This window comes from Leptosomus discolor, chromosome 4, assembly GCF_034619465.1.
Source record: "Leptosomus discolor isolate bLepDis1 chromosome 4, bLepDis1.hap2, whole genome shotgun sequence".
Taxonomy (NCBI): Eukaryota; Metazoa; Chordata; class Aves; order Leptosomiformes; family Leptosomidae; genus Leptosomus; species Leptosomus discolor.
In genome coordinates, this window is record NC_141394.1 from 15,336,665 (window position 1) to 15,352,145 (window position 15,481).

Consider the following 15,481-nt stretch of genomic DNA (forward strand, 5'->3'; position numbering starts at 1 on the left):
TTAACAGCCTCAAATCCTTTATTCAGAATGTATTGTAAGAGATTGGAAGAACACCCCACAAAAACCTCTCTCAAGTATATTTCACACAGAAGGGTATGGCCATTACCAGAAAAATGCTGAGGTCTTGTTCACTTTGCTCTGTATTGAGTAATTTTGGACTGTGACCATCAGAATCCTAGAAATTCTTCATTGAGCATTTGGAACAACAGTAGAAGAGGTTTGGTTATGAACAGCTGTGAGACACTGTGTGATACTTTTGATTGTGTTAATTTGGAGCAATGCCCCTCCCCTTCCCCCCAGATAAAATGAGAGGAAGATTCAAAGTCTGGTGATGCAAGCAATGTACTTAGTACTTGTGTACCCCTGTAAACTTGGAAATATGTTGGTGTTCCTCTGACCTAATAGGAAGTGTTGAATTGTCTCTTGGCAACAAGTGACAAAACAATAATATAACTGGGAAGTCTTAACAAACATATTTTTAATAATTGCATCGTGCCACCATTTAATGTTCAGAGTGGGGAGGGGGCTGTCCAGGACCCAGATGAAGGTATGGTTCCCCATGCCCCAGGGGGAATCACCAATGTACTTGAGTGTGAAGTTTGTGGGGGATACCAATTGGCTCTTCAGAATTATGAAATTAATATTTGGCCTATACTCCTGTGATGTGTAGCCTTTCTCATGGATAAAACAATAACTTAATACAAAACGTTTGTATTGTGAAGAAGATAAATCCTGGGATGAAATACTGTTCCACCAAGGCTTCTCAGTAGAGAAATGGGTCTTTCCCATTGATAGGGAGAGAAAAGCAGAAATTTACTTAACTAGAAAAATAAAGACAAAATAATCATGTTCCAAGAGCACTTGATGAGCAAACATAAAGGTTTTGAGTTCAGACTGTACATTATGAAATTGTGAAGACTGAGGAGGAGTCATCTAATCAAATGCCTCTAGCTAGAATGGCAATGTTTGTTTTGAATAGCGTATGCTGAAACACTATCATCATCTTCAAAAGTCTTAGCAAGGAATATTTGAATTCTTCCTCCTGCGAGCAATCTTACGTGAACAACTGAGGCAGAATTTTTAATGTTTTATTGCCTGACATTTAAAAACAACACAGCATTTTAAAGAAAAGACTGAAATTACTTGCTTTATAAAGGAAAGGTGTTAGAATTTGATTTTTTTAATATCATTTTTTTTCACTGTTGCAGTGTGGTTTCTGTGCTTCTTTCCAAATTTTTTTTTCTTTTTTTCTATAATAGGTTGCAAACAAAATGGCACTAAACTTGGTGATGTAATACTCCCCCCATGGGCAAAAGGAGATCCTCGTGAATTTATCAGAGTTCATCGGGAGGTAATCTGCATTTTAATAATGACAATAGAAAACGTCAGTTGGGGCTTTCCGCTGCATATCAATCTAAGCTTGATTCGTGCAGTTACAGCTGCTAGCCAGTCCGTGAGTTCTGGGTTGATGGGTAACTGTGGCAAAGGCCTGTAGAACTGGTGTTTCCTCCCCTTCCTTTTTGACTAGGGAGTACGTTGAGGCAAGACTTGCTTCAGTGAAAAGCTTTATCAAAACGTAACAAGAATATGTCAAAATATATTCTGCGGTTTTGTTTGTGGCAGGTGTCGTAGACTCAAGCGATGACCAATACGGCTAGTTTTAATGCATGCCCTTTGAATTTCAGGCTCTGGAATGTGACTTTGTGAGTGCACATCTGCATGAGTGGATTGACTTGATCTTTGGCTATAAACAGCAAGGTCCTGCTGCAGTAGAAGCTGTAAATGTCTTTCACCATCTCTTCTATGAGGGGCAAGTGGACATATATAACATCAATGATCCATTGAAAGAGACAGCTACCATAGGATTCATTAATAATTTTGGACAGATACCAAAGCAGGTACACCCTTTGTAGAATTCTTATTTGCCAGATGGCACTCAAATTCATATGTATTAATATTGAACAGGAAAGAAGGAGTAAAACTTCCTGGAAGTGTTTTTCCATAAATATTCTTCCAGTGATGTGAAATCACTTACGTTTCCGTCATAAATGCAGCAAAGATCAACTTTGGGCTTTGCTTGTGAGATTAGAAATGTCTTCCCCACCCCACTTTGCACCCTTAAAACAAAGGCCCAATGAATTATGGTTCAACTCTAAAAATTGGCATCAAAAACAAAAAAAAAAAAAGTATGTTCCTTCTGCAAAGTCAGAGGGGAGCAGTGAGAATGCAACTTCCAAGAAATGCTTAATGTTTAGGTATTTTAAGATACTCTGTAATAGAATAATTTCTGTAATAACTTATGCTTCCTTTTTTTTTAAACCACCAGTCTCTCGGTGTTCTGCAAGGCTCGGCCATGTCTTTCGTTTGAAGAATCTGTTGGGAAAAAACCCTCAAGATTTAAATTAAGATTGACTCTCGTAGAACAGCTATAGTTAAGGAGCTATATAGACATATTTTTGGTGTAGCTTTAAAGTTTATGTTCTCTTTAAGAGAGTACGTTAAATTATTAAATGTAATATTAAATCTAAAGTTTTACTTTGGGGGATTTTTAGGTTTTGGGAGGGGTTAAGGATTTCTTTGTTTCTCTCTTTTTTTTTTTTTTTTTTTTTTTTTTTTTTTAAATTAGGCATTTCTTTAGGGTTTTTCGCTGTCCAGTGAAACTTAAGTGTCATTGGTGAATTTTTCCAATCCTAGATCTGGTGGAAACCACAGATACCTTCAGCAGTTCACTGGGAACCAAACCCATGTGTTGGGAACTCTAGACTACAGCAGCACATAACATTTCAGGACAGCCACAGCGTGTTTCCTGTGGGGACCCACTAGCAGCTGTCTGTCTCTCATTGCTTGGAAGGAAGGCTAAGAACTGCTCATATGTCCTCTGTGGTTGCTTTTCTCCTTTTCCTTCCTTGCACTCTTTCGACCTAGATATGTAGTGGCTGTGGGGTTTTCTCCTCTTAAGTAGTACATCAGTCACTGGGTCGTGATGATAATCAGACATGGCCCAGCCAAAGCCGGATGAACAGCTGAAAACTGGGGCTGAGAGCAGGGCAATGGGAGAGCATTGAGCTGAGTCCAAAGGGCTGCCTGAATCTTCAAATGCCTGTTAGGTACAAACTTATGATGAGATTTTCTACCAGAAATTGCATGACACTTTGCTAGAGGAAATAGGCAGACTGCAATAAACTCTGGAAACTCAAAACTCCTTCCTTAAGTCATTTCTGGTGGCAGGTGCTCTTGGACCACATTTTTATGTAACTGTAGAGTTTTGCTGTGACCCTCTGTGACTTTCCACAGGGGATCTAGAGCAAGCTATCTCAGTGACATGGCTGCTGTGCACTTTTTCACTCCTTTGCTGCATAGAGATGTAACATGAGGGCTACATCTTCTTTATCCTATCTCTTCCACCAGTAAAGTCTGTGGTAGTTCTGTTTTGCATTTTAAAAAGTTGTGCTGCAAAACATTCCAGAGCTGGTGCTGCATTTGCAAGAAGTTTCTCTCGGACTCCGCAAGGGTCCCGAGATGCCACAGCCTTGAGGGGCAGAGCAGAATGAGTATGCAAGAGGAATGGTTGCTCAAAGGAGACCAGTTTCTTGCCGGAACTGGTATTTTTTGAGATCCGTTGTCCACGTGAAGACTATATGAGCTACCTTCTCTCTCCGTCTTCTCATAGTCCAGCCAGAGGGGAGGCATGCTGTAGTTCAGGGAGAGCTATGGCACGTAGCCCTGTTGTTAGCCTTTGTACCTAGAACGTAGGTCCAAGCAGTAGGCACGTGTGCATGCTCATAGCTCAGCTACTTCAGGCTTATGCATGTTCCCTCTGCTTTGGATAGGTGAACAGGTAATGCGTCTCGAAGGGCTGTGAGGAAAATAACTTTCAGCCTTGGAATTTCAGTGCTGTAATAGCCTCTCTGTGAAAGTGTAATCGAAATTAACAAAATATCACTCAATGTTTATATTTGTCAGTTACATATTACAACATATAGCCTCTACCATCCAAGATGTTTATTATGAATTTATCACGTGATAAACCTTAGTGTATGTCATTGATGATCACAGCTTATTAGAAGCGATGATTAGCTTGTTTTACGCTGTCTGAGATACCAGGAATGATCACTGAAGCAGTAAAATGGAAGTTCAGTTACTCATAATGAAAAGCTAGGTAGAAGATAGTCAGGTTGTGTTTCTGGTGTGTGATCGGCATATGTGGTCCAATTACATGCCCAGCCATGCTCTCACTCTGTTCTTTGGTAGCCTGGCTGCCCCCAAGAGCCTGAGCTGCTGTTTGTGGGACGGCATTTGTTTCAAAGCCAAAAATTAGCTTTCAGTTTGTCCTAGGATAGAATTTAAAACCGCGTTATGCACAACTTTGGGATTTTTACTTGCTTTACTTCAACTGCTTTTGCAACTGGAGGTAGCTTTAAAAATACTTTGCTCATAATATCCTTGTTGGATTTCGTATTATTCATTGAAGTCTTATTTAAATGGTTGCCATAAATTAATAGTGAATACTGAGAACAGTTAAGTAACATTTGGTGACCTGCAGAGTTTTTAGAAGGTAAATCAGACATACTGATGATCTTGTTAAGCTTATGCTCATGTAAACCTGTGATTTTTATTTTTTTTTTTTAATGATAATTAATTCCATGGTGAATTTCAGCTCTTTAAAAAACCACACCCACCGAAGCGTGTTAGAAGCCGACTGAATGGAGAGGCTGTGGGAATCTCTGTGCCCCCTGGTTCCACAAGTGACAAGATTTTTTTCCATCATTTGGACAACCTGCGGCCATCACTTGCCCCAGTAAAAGGTAAACTGTAAAACCACGGTAATTATTCCTATTTCTTTGCCAGAGCATTTAGAGTTTCAGCAAGATAGTCCTTTTCCACGTTTCGCTTAGTTCTAGTGTTCTTAATGCCTGTGCTTTTGTGAGAAAGACAAATTTAAGATATCCTAATGCTGTAAGATTATGTTCTTAGCTACCTTAAAGTGCACTTGGGAAGCAGCAAATCTGTGCTGGTTTAATATAACTTTTTTTAAATAGAGGGATAAAACTGGGGCCAAGCACCTCTTTTAAAGTTTTAATTTGACAAACAATATTCGGGGTACATTGCTTCTGGGCCTGCAATAGCCTCGATTTTTGTGATTTTCATAGCAGAAGGGTTATTTGTCACAGTGGCAAGAAATACTGAGAAATATTAGCAGGAAAGGGTGGTGTTGGTAGCTACACTGAGACAAAGAAACATGAGGTTTGACTTCATATCTGTCATTGGACCGAACAAAAGTTAATTGTCTGTGAGACAGGTAAATGCTATTTCTTAGTTGTTTATAAATGAATCTGTGCCTGCCTGCTGTAAAGCAAGAAGGAAGCACCGTTACACAGGACATAGCAGGGCTACGCTCTAAGACAGGAAATTAGAAAGCTCTAATTGTATTTGCAAAGCTTGGCAAAGAACAGGTAGGACACCACAGGCTGTGGTCAGGAATGTAGCCTGTGGGAACACTTGGCCAAGATGTTGATAACAAAAACTTATTTTTACTTGTGCCGAAACCAGTGCGATCACTTCGAATGACCGCAAACAGCTTGTCTAAACGACACCTTGTGCAGCATCACAGGTGGGATCAGGGGTCTCTCTGATCCTGGGGGCGTTCTGGCCCTGCCTTCGTTAGGAATGTACGAATTTCCCACTGTTCCAGTTGAAACAAAGATTTGTGTAGCGCAGCCAGTACAGACATCCTGCTTTTGCGGAGCATCAGGTATCCAACAGGATGAGATAGTATTTGTCTGTGCTAGCAATAAGACATAACCCCATCTTCTTTTTTAGAGCTCAAGGAGCCTGTGGGACAGATCGTGTGTACCGATAAAGGCATTCTGGCAGTAGAACAGAATAAGGTTCTCATCCCACCTACATGGAATAAAACTTTTGCTTGGGGCTATGCAGACCTCAGCTGCAGACTGGGTACTTATGAGTCGGACAAGGTTTGTAATCTGAAATTTATTTCAGTGCTGAATGTACCAAAAGCAGTTACTACTCAGGAGTGAAAAAATATAACAATGGAAATTTATTTCACGTGTGAAAGAAATAATCTTGTACTGCGTATGTTTTATTGCTCCCTATCTGGTGGTCTTCAACAGAACGCTGGCAGAATGACATAAACCAATTAATAATAATTTTTTACCAGGTCTGCAAAACGTGAATGAATTAAGTCTATGCAGTTAAAGCTCATCTCTTGTGTGCTGTTGGGAGGCATCTTATGGCAGAGGTTGGAATTGCTTCTGTTTGATGAAAAACTGCATCAGGGGTAGCAGTGCTATCTTAGCTACTTAATGGTGCAGCATGCAGGGTGGCACTCAGGTTTTTATTTTTATCCTACCAAACACTAATCCTGCAAGTAATTCTTCTTTGTTTCTGTATTTTTAGGCAGTAATTGTTTATGAATGTTTGTCAGAATGGGGTCAGATACTGTGTGCCATTTGCCCCAACCCCAAACTAGTTATCACTGGAGGAACAAGCACAGCAGTGTGTGTGTGGGAAATGGGCATCTCCAAAGAAAAAGCTAAAGCCCTCACACTGAAACAGGTAAAATACAAGAATGGTGCCTTTTACATAAATTATGTTACACAACTGGAGGAATTATGAAAGGAATATTGTTCACATCATAAGCTTTGAAATCATGAGTCCAGCAGGCCTTTGGAGAACTGAGTAGTCGAGGTACTGATCTGCATTGAAAGTGGGCAAAATGTGTCTTTAAAATTGCATCATTTTTAAGGATAGTTGATCACCAGCGGCTTTTTGGAGAGGTGGGGGATTTGGTAGTGATGTTAAAATTATACAGATGTGTTTTGTGAAATCTGCTTTACTGTAGTGTTGTATGTAAAATAGTTCCATCTGAGAACTGTGTCAGGGAGGGCAGTGAAGGAGACTGTCTTAAAGGTTCATTTCCCTTTTTAATTTTTTTTTTAATTACTTTTTTCTTTAAAAATGTATATATTGAAATTACACTTGTGCACAAAACTTTGCTCTTTCTGGTAGTGGTGTTTGTGGAGCAGAGTATGCTTGTTCAGGATTGCCTTAAGTTGTTCTTCCTTTAATTCAAAGCATCAACTTTTAATCTAACAAATGAGCACCCCTGCTTTAAAGTCAGTTGCAGCTAAGTGCAGAGTAAGTCCTGTGTGTTTGCTAAAAAAAAAAAAAAGGCTAAAACTCAAAACCAGCCCCCCCCCCCCCCAAAAAAAACAAACAAAACCAACCACAACAAAAACGCAAAACCCACCCACAAACAAAACCGTCCCCCCACTCTACCCCAAAGTGTTCTAGAAGCTGTGTGTCACTGTTAGAGGTAGCTAGGTTGTTAAGTGTTACTGTTGGGTTAGCATCTTAATAGCAGGACTTTTTCTGGAGGAAAGATTCCACCCAAACTTAAGAGAAGGAATTTAGAGAATTATTTAATAACTTCCCTTGCACGATCTCCAAAGCTGTGTTTCCAAAGTGTTTTGCTTAAGAACAGTGCAAGACAAAACACTATATCTTGAATTTCAGGGCAGCATATTGAAGGCCAATTACTGTACTTTAGCCAATGATTTTTAACTGAGTAAACTGCAATAGTCTGACTGTATTCCAGACTCCTATTCCGATCGTTAGGTTAAGCCTAAAATGAAAGAGCAGGGTCTAATACAAGTAGATGCTTGTCATTTTCTCCCCCTTCCAATTGACTTTGCCTTCTTGGTTGCAACTCTTTCTTGTCTCTTTTTTCTTTTCTCAAACGAAGTTTATTATAGGAGCTGGTTTATCTTTACAAGGAATATATGTTTTCAGAATGTAATTTCAGGTGCAGCCTGGAACACATACTGATCCTATACATAGGCTACTGATGCAGATGGAGGATGCAGAATGGGCTGGAAACTTATTTTGGTGGTTTGGGTTTTTTTGGTTTTTTTTTTTTTTTTTAGTAGAAGGCTTGAAAATGTGTTTTGTGAGAGTACTTTTTAAATAGAAAAAATATTACTCCTATCACTTTCAATTATGAAAATAGTTGCCCACTGAATACTTGTATGTCAGTTATACCTGATAAGATATTCATGTTTACATTATCTGAATCTTTTCAGGTAAGTGGCTTTAAGTAGTAATTTTTGTGCTCTCTCCTGATTGCAGCTTGTTCCTCCTGACTTTTGTTTTGCAGGCATTACTGGGTCATACTGACACTGTCACATGCTTAACAGCATCACTAGCTTATCATATAATTGTGAGTGGATCACGGGATCGCACCTGCATCATCTGGGATTTGAATAAACTCTCTTTTCTAACACAGCTTCGAGGTCACAGGGCTCCAGTTTCAGCACTCTGTATAAATGAATTAACGGTAAGAACCAAATACCATTCGCCAGTGTGCAGTGGGAACAGTAGCGAGAACAACAAACCAGGCTCTTCTGCTAGTTTTGACAAACTCATCTGAACACTAATTAGCTGGTTTAGGGAATAATTTGCTGCTTTTGTCCAGAGGCGCAGGTGGGTTTATTCTGTGCAGAGCAGCTTGAGCTTGGAAGGGCTCATTAACAGTGGCTGGCAGCAGGGTAGCTAGTGTGGCGTTCAAAGTGGATTGTCAAACCTGCTGCAGGAGCTAAGAAAAGATTTTGATATGTGACCTTGGTTGACTTCTGTTCTCTTATGCTTAATTTAAAGGAAGCAGAAGATACCTTGGATGAAGCTGCAGTGACAATTGTAGCAGAAACAGACTTATCCTAAAAGCTTGTCTCCCTGGCGGTCCTGGGATTTATGGGTTGCCACTTATCCAGCACCCATGCGCGGCAAAGAATTTGCCTGGGTTGAAACTTTATGTAGCTGGTCCATCAGGCTGGATGGACCATGTTGCAACTGGCACAGATGTGGCGATTGAAATCAAGACAAAACAGGGCTGTAATGCAAGGAAGGGGTAGCAAGACACACAGTTTTTTAGCTGCTAGTCATCTGGTGGTTGTAGTGTTGCCAGTGTTTTAGTCCGCAGCTCCTGTTTCCCCTCTGCACTAGTTTGCATCATCGCTTGCTCTTCTCCCAATAAGGAAACAGAAGAAATTTAAGGTGGTACATGTTTGTGAAAAAGAGCAGAGTCAGTATGAACAGAGTCTTTGGAAACTGAGAAGGGGAAGTACTGAAAATACACTGTTGGATTGTTATGCTGTGAAAGGTAGAGGAATTGGTCTACTCATTGTATGCTGTAAATACAACAAATAGGTTGCTACTAAGACTGATTTTCTGTATACAATTTTAAAAATCACCTATCATCCTAAAGATTTATTTAGGTGGCCAAACTCAGCTTGAATAGAACTTCCTGAAAAGTGCCAGCCTCGATGGCTGAACTTGGCTTATAAATGAACCTGGCTTATATTTTTGCTGAAGAGAACTTGAGGCTTCTATTGAAATATGGTGGTGGTGTTTGTCTTTGCAGGGCGATATTGTATCCTGTGCTGGCACTTACATCCATGTATGGAGCATTAATGGCAGCCCCACTGCAAGCGTAAACACTTTCACTGGCCGAAGCCAGCAGATAATGTGTTGCTTTGTGTCAGAGATGAATGAGTGGGATACCCAGAATGTCATAGTCACGGGGCACTCAGATGGAGTTGTCCGGGTAAGTACCAGGAATCACTGCTGGGAAAAATATGTTTGTGCATTAGTAGTAGTAGTTAGAGAAGTCATATCTACCCAACGGAGTGTCCTGGCCAGTACCAAAAGCAGTCCTGTGATACTTGGGTGCTCCTCCTGAACAGTGAGTCCTGCAGGAAGGAGGGAGTGCAGGCTGGGCAGACTGCTTTTGGTGCTGGAACCAGCTGTGCCATTTCTGCACAGGGTGGAGCACTGTATCCTGTCCACAGGTTAGTTGGACACTGAGGATTCATGGCAAACTCTTTCAGCGAGCTGACCTTCCTATGCAGTCTTTCGGTGTTCTTTCTCCTTTTCAATGCACCCGTTGTGACGTGGTAACTAGCAATAGTCAGCAGCATACATTTTCCTTCGTTTTGGTCATCTTGTTTCATTCCTGGAGATTGTAGCTTTCGTTCATCATTTTTGTTCTACACACCTTGAGACAATTCATTTTGCTGCCTAGAAAGAAAAGAGAAACTTTGGTGGCATCTCTGATCCCTGTGAGTCTAACCCAGTTTTCAGTACTTTGCTATGTGCAGTCCTGGGTCTGCCTTAACCGGAGTCTACTGGTCAGATTGCTACATGGAGTAGTAGGTAACAGCACAAGACTTGCTCACTTGTGATTCAGGCATGAACACAGATGTCCACTTATAGTATCTAGCCCCTGAAAGCAGGGCTTAGTATGGAGACGTGAACTGCCTCTCATACTAGCAGGGCAAACCCATAGTTTCTAATAAGCCAGTTCAACTCTAGAAGTAGCTCAGAAGAAAGCTAAGCGTTCAATATGTGCCACTTTGCTTATCCCCTGTCCCTGCAGTTCTGGCGGATGGAGTTTTTGCAAGTACCAGAAACACCAGCTCCAGAGCCTGTGGAGATGCTGGAAATGCAAGAGGATTGTCAGGAAGCACAAATAGGTATGTCTGCTGACAAGTGCTTTACCTGATCTTTGCTGTGCATAGGTAAAATCCTGTGGTTATACAGTGCAGAATGGACAATGGGGATTTTGTCTCAAAAGACAGTAGACATCCAGTGGGCATAATAAATAGAGCATCCGAGTTCTTTGTTCACCAACTTGCTTGGGGTAGTTTCATACTGCTATGAGTAAGAAAACATCATGCCCATTATAGCTTTTTCTCTGCGAAGATTGAACTTTTCTCTGTGTGGTTGTTTCTGCTATTGGTGAATCCAACGGATGCTACCATAGTCCAAAAGCTGGATTTTTTTTAAACTTTTTTTTTACATTATTTTAAACAGTCTTACAGCATAACAGCAGAGTTAAAAAATCTACTGATGGAATAGCATGCTGTTTGAACAAGCCGTGCTGGCCATATCATTTTCCTTTGTCAGAAGATGCTTAAGGGGTGTTTCTGTTAGCCATCTCATTTCATCTTGCCCTCTTCATACTGAAGATATGCTCTGGATCACATGATACTCACTAGTAATTATTATATAAATACAGCTCTTTTTTTTTTTCAGTGTCACTAGGCATATAAATATCTTTGGCAGTTGCTTTTTCGTATTAACAAAACCTGTTATTAACAGATCTGCATCATGTTTCTCAGTCTGGAGTTTCAGTAGAGCTGACTGTGCTTACTTGTGTAAGTTTTGCTGAACAGCACCAGGATTTGGTTTTGCTAACTTCAGCGTTTTTGAAAATTTTACTCATCATAGCTTACCTCAGATGGTCTATCGTAGGAAATAGCTAAGGAGTGCTGTCTTCTGACAGACCAGCATGAAAAAGATGAACAGTGTGATTCCTGGCAGGAGCTGAATCTCTGCAAAAGTTTTGAGATACCTGCATGTGGTTTCCCTCTAGTCATTCTGTGGTGGTACCTGTTGGGTTGTAGGTAGAGCAGCAGCAGAAGAGGGGAAAAAGCTCAGGCTATAAGCAGCCTTGCTAACAATGTCTTCTCCTCTGTTGGGTGATTCCAGGGCAGGAAGCCCACGAAGAGGACAGCAGTGACTCCGAGGCAGACGATCCATGCATAGGCCAGGACTCAAAACTGCAGGAAAGCCAGAGTCAACCAAGCAGCACCAGCCACAGGCCTAGGTCATCATCAAACAGAGCAGCGGCGGCGTGGTCAGCAGACAGCGGCTCTGATGATTCCAGGCGTTGGTCAGACCAGCTCAGCTTGGATGAGAAAGACGGCTTTATCTTTGTGAATTATTCTGAGGGACAAGCAAAAATGCATCCCCATGCTCAGGTTAACCACCCACACCCCAGCTATGCTGAAGCACGGCACTACAGCAAGCTTAAACCAGGTAAAAGGAATTTGGCACACTGCCTGTGTCAGATAAATGTGCTGTGTCAGCACTAACCCATAAAGCCGTCTCCCGCTGTCTATGTGGCTTTGAGCAGCATTGGCTGATAAATTCCAAAATGGTCAGTGAAAAGAAAAAATTGTGTGCAAAGGTTGCATGTTGTTAAAGCTTTTCCTGAGAAGCTGTGGTCAGATACCCTGGCCGGCAGCTAAGGCACTCGCTCACCACCACAACCCCCTGCAGCGAGATGGTGGAGAGGATAGAAAGAACAAAAGCAAGGGAACTCACAGGTCAAGATAAGGATAGTCTAACAAGCGAAGGAAAGAGGAAGACAAAACAAGCCGTGCAAAGGCAAGCACTTGCCACCTCCCGCCAGAAGAATGGTGACCAGCCAGTCTCTGAGCAAATGGCTGCCTTCCCTGAAAACCCTGCACCTCAGTTTGATTGCTGAGCATGATGTTCTACAGTGTGGAATATCCCTTTGCTCAGTTTGATCAGCTGTCCAGCTAGTGTCCCCTCCCAACTTACTGCACTCCTCCAAACTCCTGACACAGGTTTGGGGGGCAGAGCAGAGTGGGGAAAAAGAGGCAACCTTGATGCTTTCCAAGTACTGCTGAACAACTGCCAAAACACTGGTGTGTCATCAAAACTGTCTTGGTCACATATCCCAAACACAGCATCGAATGAGCTGTTACGAAGAAAATTAGTGACAGCTGGAAATCCAAGTCTTGGCTTTAAAAATAAAATAAATTAAAAAAAAAAAGAGGTTATCCCAGTCCTGTCAGGCCTTGATACAGGACTTCCCAGTGTATGTCACCATTCTCTGCCTCTCCAGAGAAACTGGAGGCTCCGTGCGTTGTTTTGTATCCTCTCCTTGCTTACGTGCATTGGGGAGCAGTTGAGAAATGTTTTTTCCCTGAGTGAAACTTGAGACAGTTCTCTCTGGGGTTAGATTTTTTTTCTTTCTACAAAGTCACACGTACAGGTATGGTGGGGGAGGAGGGAACAAAAATAAGAACAAGCAAATTCGCTTTTTCATTTCCTTCTTCCCTCTCATTTCTAGGATACAGATGGGAGCGTCAGTTGGTGTTTAGAAGCAAACTAACTATGCACACGGCATTTGATCGCAAAGACAACGCCCATCCAGCAGAAATCACTGCACTCGGCATCTCTAAGTGAGTAGCTCCCGCGCCGATCGCTTAGAACATTTCTCCGGTGTTGTCAGCAGGAAGCAGTACGAACCAGCCGTTGTTCTTGGCCTCAAGCTGCTTTGTAGTGCTTCTGTTTAGGGCAACCTTGTTCAAGGAGTGAGATAAAAAAATACTAAAATAAGCAAGCTTATTCAGCTGCGTTACAGGGAGTGTTGTTGTAGCTCCGTTTCTCAGTCAGACCAGGCTATGCCAGAAGTTTAACGTGCTACGTATCCTGACACGTAAAATCGGTCATCGATGTCTGCGTGTTACTGTGCCAGAGTTGTTGCGGCAATGCTTTTGCTTTTTTCTTGCAGGGACCACAGCAGAATTCTTATTGGGGATGGTCGAGGCAGAGTGTTCAGCTGGTCTGTAAGCGATCAGCCTGGCCGATCTGCAGCTGATCACTGGGTGAAGGACGAGGGGGGAGACAGCTGTTCGGGCTGCGCAGTCCGTTTTTCACTCACTGAGAGGCGACACCATTGCAGGAACTGTGGACAGCTCTTCTGCCAGAAGTAAGACAGCCAACAGCCTCCTTTGGGCTCTTTTCCATACAGAGTTTTAGGCTGGGTAAAGCTGTTGCATGCCACAGAGCTCTGCTGAAAGACTGAGGTTTCCCTACCAAAACAGACCTGATGAATTAAAAACATCAAAACTCTCAAAACATCCAGGGAGGAATTACAAAAGACAGACCAGCCCCTTTAGAAATCCAGGTAGCAAGACAGATATCAGGAGAGAATGAAATCTGCTTGCAGCTTTGAAAGCTGTCACCCATCTGGGAAAAACTCTAGACAAATGAACTTAGTAAAGGAAAAACAAAACAAAACAAAAAACCACAAAGAAACAAAAATACCCAAACAAACTTCCTTTGCAGCAACGAGTTGTTCACGTCAGTCTACAGGTAACCCAGTCAAAATGTAAATTGTGTGCTGGCCTGTGAGGGTGCTGATTTAGGTGCCAGTAGCGTGCAGGCTCAGATAGAAAACTGTGTGACGCAGAGGATGTACGTGAGCTCCCCTTACCCAGGAACTGAGGTGGGAGTCTCTTCTCTGGTCCGCGGGGTCAGAGATGGTATTTCTAGTTTCATCTCCGTAGCTATACTTTGAGTCTAAACTGGTGGCAGCGGCAGTTTTTAAGCTGCCTCTCATGCAGGGTCTTTGATTCTGTGATGATCACGCAAGTTACATTCTGCTTCTGCCGCACTGCGTTGCACTTGTTCATTCGGATAAGTTGGGACAGTTTTGTGAAGTCATTGTGATGGTTTCCACACCTGGATAGGAAATGGCCAGGTCAGGAGAGGACCCCTGTTCACAGCAGTGTTTGTTCTCCCCCACAGGTGCAGCAGGTTTCAGTCCGAAATCAAGCGTCTGAAGATTTCGTCACCAGTCAGAGTCTGCCAGAACTGCTTCTACAACCTGCAGCATGAGCGGGGTTCGGAGGAGGGGCCCAGAAATTGAGAGGGTCCTAGCAAACAGAGACCCCATCCAGCCCCGCCGTCACTCCAAGAACTAGTGAGAGTATCGTGCAGTGATCAGAAGGGATTAGAATATTGTCTGTTTACACTTAAGTTTATACTGAGTTTTAAGCACTAAAAGTAAAAAGGGATCATTGAATCGATTGGTGTTGACAGAAGATAAATGAGGCTAACGGCATCATTAAGTGAAGAGCAAGGCCCAGGAAGACATGATTAATAACCACAAGTCCAATAGAACTGTCAACCCCTAAACCTATGTTGACGTGGCTACTGAGAAAATCCTCACTTATCCTAAACACCCGTTCTTGTCTTGTTTTTGTCATCTTTATCGGGGGGAGGGGGAGGGGAAGGCTTTTTAGAAGATAGTTGTAAATCTGCTTTCTTCGCAAGCAACTGTGTATATTGTAAATAGGTATAATGGCCTTTTTATCTAAATATGAACTCAACTGCCTGTTACATGGGACTTCAGATTAACCACTATACTTTGTGTGGCATCTTTAGCTCATCTATCGATTTAAATACGAATGTTTTAAAAAAACAAAAACCAGAAAACTCGGAGGCATTATGCGTATTTCTGTTCAAAATCCAGTCTGTGCATGTTTGTTCTTTCAGTTGCCCACAGTATCTTAATTTAAGTAAGGCTATTCATAAAATTACATGGATTTTTTCAAAAGAAAACATTTTTGAGAATAGGACTTGGAGTATTTTATTCTAGCTGTAAGATAACAAGGAACTAAATTGTACACTTGCGTTGCATTTTATACCAAACTATTTACCACCTCAGTGTTGTTCATATTTAATAAGGCCTCTTTTATACATATGTCAGAGCTGCAGTTTTGTTAATTACTTAATGTTCGTTAGCAGCTGATTCATGCAGTGCAAGAACCAGCTTTTACCTTCTTTAGTCAATAGCAATTGG

At 41.8% G+C, this 15,481-nt stretch overlaps 1 protein-coding gene across 3 annotated transcripts in view; it reads left to right on the forward strand.

Annotated features, from left to right (window-relative positions):
- The window catches only part of WDFY3 (WD repeat and FYVE domain containing 3), a 125,519-nt gene extending 110,955 nt beyond the window's left edge, over window positions 1–14,564 (forward strand). For all 3 annotated transcript variants that reach the window (XM_086464758.1, XM_086464756.1, XM_086464757.1), the window contains 12 exons: window positions 1,260–1,351; window positions 1,686–1,898; window positions 4,658–4,805; window positions 5,821–5,975; window positions 6,418–6,576; window positions 8,177–8,356; window positions 9,440–9,622; window positions 10,454–10,550; window positions 11,569–11,898; window positions 12,962–13,073; window positions 13,406–13,603; window positions 14,425–14,564. In XM_086464758.1, the coding sequence (XP_086320884.1) occupies window positions 1,260–1,351; window positions 1,686–1,898; window positions 4,658–4,805; window positions 5,821–5,975; window positions 6,418–6,576; window positions 8,177–8,356; window positions 9,440–9,622; window positions 10,454–10,550; window positions 11,569–11,898; window positions 12,962–13,073; window positions 13,406–13,603; window positions 14,425–14,545 (1,988 nt within the window). In that variant the 3' untranslated portion in view covers window positions 14,546–14,564. The remainder of the gene's footprint in view (window positions 1–1,259; window positions 1,352–1,685; window positions 1,899–4,657; window positions 4,806–5,820; window positions 5,976–6,417; window positions 6,577–8,176; window positions 8,357–9,439; window positions 9,623–10,453; window positions 10,551–11,568; window positions 11,899–12,961; window positions 13,074–13,405; window positions 13,604–14,424) is intronic.
- The last annotated feature ends 917 nt before the right edge of the window (window positions 14,565–15,481 follow it).